Here is a 4,343-nt window from a genome sequence, read left to right on the forward strand (position 1 = left end):
GGTGTGGCTCAACGGAGTTCAATGGATAGAGAAGTATCAAGGTAGGCGCTGCAAGTTAGGTTAGCTTGTTTCCATGAGATAGCTAGGAGCAAGCACACACGGGCATTCATGGTAAGATGGGTTGAGTTCACTTCGTCAGTGGTTCAAGGTATCTAGGGCTTTCCCCCTTAAAGGCTACTTCCAACGTATTGGGTAGAGAAAAAAGTGAGTCCAAGTGATGGGTCAGCAACTTGTAGGGTCTGGCAATTACGGGGGTCGGCATAACATCATGCCTGATTATGAGAGAACCGATGCAATCCGATGGGTAGTTGTATCAATTGGATAGGTGCCATAATTGATGTGTATCTCGTTTATAGATATTATAGGAACAAGTGAAAATGCACGTGCGACACGCACGCGGATATCAAAAGAAAACTCTACTTTGAAACAATAGGATAATACCCTGATTTAGAATCAACTACCAAGCTGCTATACAATAGGCTACAGCTACATTACAAACTCCTGATGCATGAAGTACATAAACATTTCGGTTAAGCTAATATCCCCATCTCTCACATCAAACCACTTGCAGAGCTTGTGAATGAAGTATGTTGACACTTGACAGTGTAGCTAGCCTACCCTCTTACCATCATCAAAATCTGTCTTCCTTGTGTTCTTGGATGCTTAGTATAATCTCACCATCTTCCCATTCCCCTCCTACTACTCCTCATGTCCTCATAATATAAAATAAAGGTTGTCAAAGAAACCTTACTAAATTTTTGAAGCTTGGAAGTTACCAAAAAGGCTTGTACTCAAAGCTGTTTTTTTTCGATCAGTGTTTGCTCACTAAAATTACTTTTTTAGCCCATGTAAAAAAAAGAACTATACTATGTAGGATAGTATATACAATAGAACAATATCATATCTAGCCTATGAAGATTAGCAGTAAAAGGAGAATATAAAGTTGGAAATTCTTCCTATGCAAACCTCCATTGTCAATGCATGAATTGCAATCTTTGTTGAGTATTACACCCGATTGAATTATGGATATCAATTTGCCATTCAACTAAACCTTCCTCCAATAGGGATTATTGTTGCACCATTTTAATTGGAATTTTCTTCCATCATGGAGTAGTTCTCCTTCTCCTATTGCTTTGTAAAACTTATTCTTAAGTTGGTCAGCAAGCTCTTTCCTGGCTCAGTGCAATATATCAGGTGGGGAAGTTTCTTCACCTCCATTTTTCTGTCAAAAAAGTGGAAAGATAAAGTAATTTGTTTTACAGTTTTTAATCTGAGAGTGTACTCCATTGACTATATTGGAGCGTAATTAAAGAAAAATTTACTATCTTATCCCCATGCCATCAAAAGCAATATCGTTGGCCCAAGGAGCATCACCCTGTGCAGATCATGCCTCAAGGCATGCATCACCCATGCACCTTGCTCTCTTGCTCCCTATCCAATTCTAGTTCCTGTCAATATCATTTGTTAATGACAATTAACCGAATGAAATAAACTCAACTAAAGATCACGATAACTCATCTAAATCCCTCACAAGCAACATTAGACATGGGAGGGAGCCCTCTATGGTTCACTTCCACATTGGGGTTTCAGCTAAACTGACAAAAATCGGTAATCAGTTTTTCTCTGCTGAAGAATAAAAAATAGGTAGGGGCTCCCCTGCCGGCAGATCTTTTGTCATGTAAAATAATGTTTTACAACCTTGCTAAGACATACACTGAGACAAACATACTGAAGAATGTTACTGTTAGTTTGATTAGATGAACTCATGAAATCGGTGTGTAGATTTTTATTATTTCTTGAAACTCCACATATAGCATTAAACAAAGTTCAACAACAATAATAATATAATAGTAGATAAATAAATTTTGGATGCAACTGAACAGATTATTAGTTACCTGGCACAAATCTTGTTGAAGTAGATAACAAAACCTGCAGGAGACAAGAAGCACCAAAATGTTGATCGTGGCAATCATCATCAACAATAATCAAATCAACTTGTGGAAACCTGCTGCGACATGTCAATTTACAGCTTGAGTTACTTGCTGCTGAGCCCTGCCTTCGGCCTCCCCCTGTAGGTCAACCACAATCAGCGCCTGCGTCACTCCGTCCTATCGGCCGTCGGCTGCATCGCGCACCAACACCATCCAAATCTAGTAATATAACACAGTACCAGTGTGCCTGCGCGAAAGCCAGGAGGGAGGGGGTGTGAACCGGAGAAGAACGTACTGGCGATGGAGTAGTTGTACTTGTACTCGGTGCGCCGAAGAGGAAGCAGTCGGCCTGCAGACCTTGGTGTGGAAGATCTCGACAGCGGGCGGGAAGCCGATGCCGCCGCCGGTCTCGAGGTCGGTGTTGATAATGGGCAGGTCGACGACGCGGAGCCCTGTGATGGAGTCCTTACACACAACACACCTCCATGCTGCTGCCGGTGGCGAGCCCGCCCGGCGCATCCCCGCCAGCCGGCCCGTCGTCCATCGCGCCGGCAACTGTGGCGTTCCCGGCGCCTCCGCGAGGGAATGCGCGTCCGGGACTATGGTGCATCGCAAATTCTGCGAGTGGGTAGCGTGCGGCGCGCGAGGGGGCGGGGTGGAGGAGGAGATCTGTACTGCGTGATTTTGAGGGGCTACGGTTACGGTGGAAACAGAGAGAGGCATGGGTCGAGAAGGGAGGGTCGGTACGCGGGCAGAGCGACGCGGTGGTTTCCTCCGGCCTCTGCCTTCGCCCAATCAAGCCGCGGCCATCGCCACCAGCGAATACGGAGGCAGAACGATCCTACGGTTCACACCGGAGACAAGGAGGGAGGAGGGTGGGTACGCGGGCGGGTACGTTCATCGTAGGTGAAAAAAAAATGCCGACCAAGGCGTGGTCGATACGGGAGATGAGGCGAAACAAGCTGTCACATAAGTATTGTCCCTCCGTGGTCCACCCGTCACTTGTATCTTAACCGTTTGATGGAAAATCAAGACAGATCCAACGGATGAGACCTTGGGTGGGTAGGAGATTTCCACGTAATAGGTATTTTTCAATTCCTTCGCTCCTTTATAGTATAGAATATATAGATTAAATTGTGTTATCAATTTCTTCGCTCCTTTATAGTATAGAATAGATAGATTAAATTGTGTTATGGGAAGGTCAGAAGTAAATATTACTCGCCTAGGTGATAAGGGTGGACATGGGAAGGTCAGAAGTAAATATTACTCGCCTGGGTGCTAAGGGTGGAACAACTTGATAAGAGAACTGAATCAAAGGGAGCATAAGAGTTAGATTAATTGAACAAAAAGGATTGGCTAGGTTAGGGAAAATAATGAATCTGGCTCTTCAGTTGATAAAGCTCCAGCACCAGGTTGCTGGTGGCTAGGCTCCTTAAGCAGATCTCCCAAGGCAAACTAAACTCGATTAGGGAGCTAGGTTCGGGTCTTTAAGGAATATTTATCAAAAAAGTTTTAACGCTATTTGTTTTTCGGGTTGCTACAAAAACACTTATTGTATTATATGGCAAGAATATTTTTGTTGCTCATTATCAGTGACGTCAGCTGCCGTTATAATATTCTTATTTGATTTCCTTAGTAGTATCCCGGTCCCTGTTTTATTGCTAGAATCTCTTTGTGCCATGTGACGAGATCCTAACGTATGGGTATGTTAAGCCTTGGGATCAAAGGTTTCCGACCAAGAGACCCCCTGACGAAATCCTAACATATGGGTATGTTAAGCCTCAGGATCAATGATTCCCGACCGAAGGTTCCGGACCGAAGAGACTCAACCGAGCCTGGGCACGCCGCAACCCACGCTCAGGGCTTAGGGGCTCGCCCGAGCCTCAAGTTCTTGATCGACGACATGCCCATGCTCGGCCCATGGCTCCTGCCCAGCCTACGACGCCAGCCAAGGACAGGGTGCAAGAAGACTAGCCCCGAGCCATCGAGGCTCGAGGGCTCTCAGGCGCTGCCTTGCCGGCCGCTCCTGTGACAGGGTCACACACGGCCTCCAGGGACTGGGCCGCTCCCGGGCCCACATGTCAACCCTTGGAGTCGACCTCCTTCGTCACCAAGAAGACTCCGGAAGGTCCACCTGGGGGAGGCCGGTCCAAACCGACATAGCCTGATACACAGAGTGGCAGAACAGAGTAGCCGGACGACGCCCAAGGCTTCTTTGGCTCCATGACACCGCCATGGTTAGCAGAGCGCCGCTGTAAGACCCTCCTAGACTCCGACGCATGTAGACTATAGACACTTCTTTCCAAACCGCCATATACCCAACCTATCTCGGTATATAAGGGATAAGACCAGACCTTAGGGGGGGAGGATCCTAGACAGATCATTCCACTCCTCATTCGATCTGCTCCTGCT

The 4,343-nt window shown here is 46.3% G+C and overlaps 1 protein-coding gene across 4 annotated transcripts; it reads right to left on the minus strand.

Annotated features, from left to right (window-relative positions):
- Window positions 1-332: 332 nt before the first annotated feature.
- Window positions 333-2,805, minus strand: LOC136452628 (uncharacterized). 4 transcript variants are annotated; one of them, XM_066453229.1, is made up of 4 exons: window positions 2,171-2,805; window positions 2,006-2,069; window positions 1,896-1,929; window positions 333-1,222 (listed from the first exon to the last, which is right to left on the minus strand). In XM_066453229.1, the coding sequence occupies exons 1-4, from the start codon at window positions 2,652-2,654 to the stop codon at window positions 1,178-1,180; spliced, it is 627 nt and encodes a 208-aa protein (XP_066309326.1). In that variant the 5' UTR covers window positions 2,655-2,805; the 3' UTR covers window positions 333-1,177. The 4 variants fall into 4 exon arrangements, 2 of the variants coding, with proteins under 2 accessions (XP_066309326.1, XP_066309325.1); XM_066453228.1 differs by lacking the exon at window positions 333-1,222 and adding an exon at window positions 1,375-1,448; XR_010758864.1 differs by lacking the exon at window positions 333-1,222 and having other exon boundaries at window positions 1,375-1,929; window positions 2,006-2,122; window positions 2,227-2,805.
- Between the last annotated feature and the right edge of the window lie 1,538 nt (window positions 2,806-4,343).

This window comes from Miscanthus floridulus, chromosome 5 (genome assembly GCF_019320115.1).
Source record: "Miscanthus floridulus cultivar M001 chromosome 5, ASM1932011v1, whole genome shotgun sequence".
Taxonomy (NCBI): Eukaryota; Viridiplantae; Streptophyta; class Magnoliopsida; order Poales; family Poaceae; genus Miscanthus; species Miscanthus floridulus.

Excerpts from the sequence above, each read along its gene's own strand:
- LOC136452628 (XM_066453229.1), bottom strand. The coding sequence starts at position 2,654 with ATGCCTCTCTCTGTTTCCACCGTAACCGTAGCCCCTCAAAATCACGCA. Across the intron at positions 2,070-2,170 it reads GCTTTCGCGCAGGCACACTG|GGGGAGGCCGAAGGCAGGGC; the intron begins GTACTGTGTTAT and ends GTTGACCTACAG. Across the intron at positions 1,930-2,005 it reads AAATTGACATGTCGCAGCAG|GTTTTGTTATCTACTTCAAC; the intron begins GTTTCCACAAGT and ends TGTCTCCTGCAG.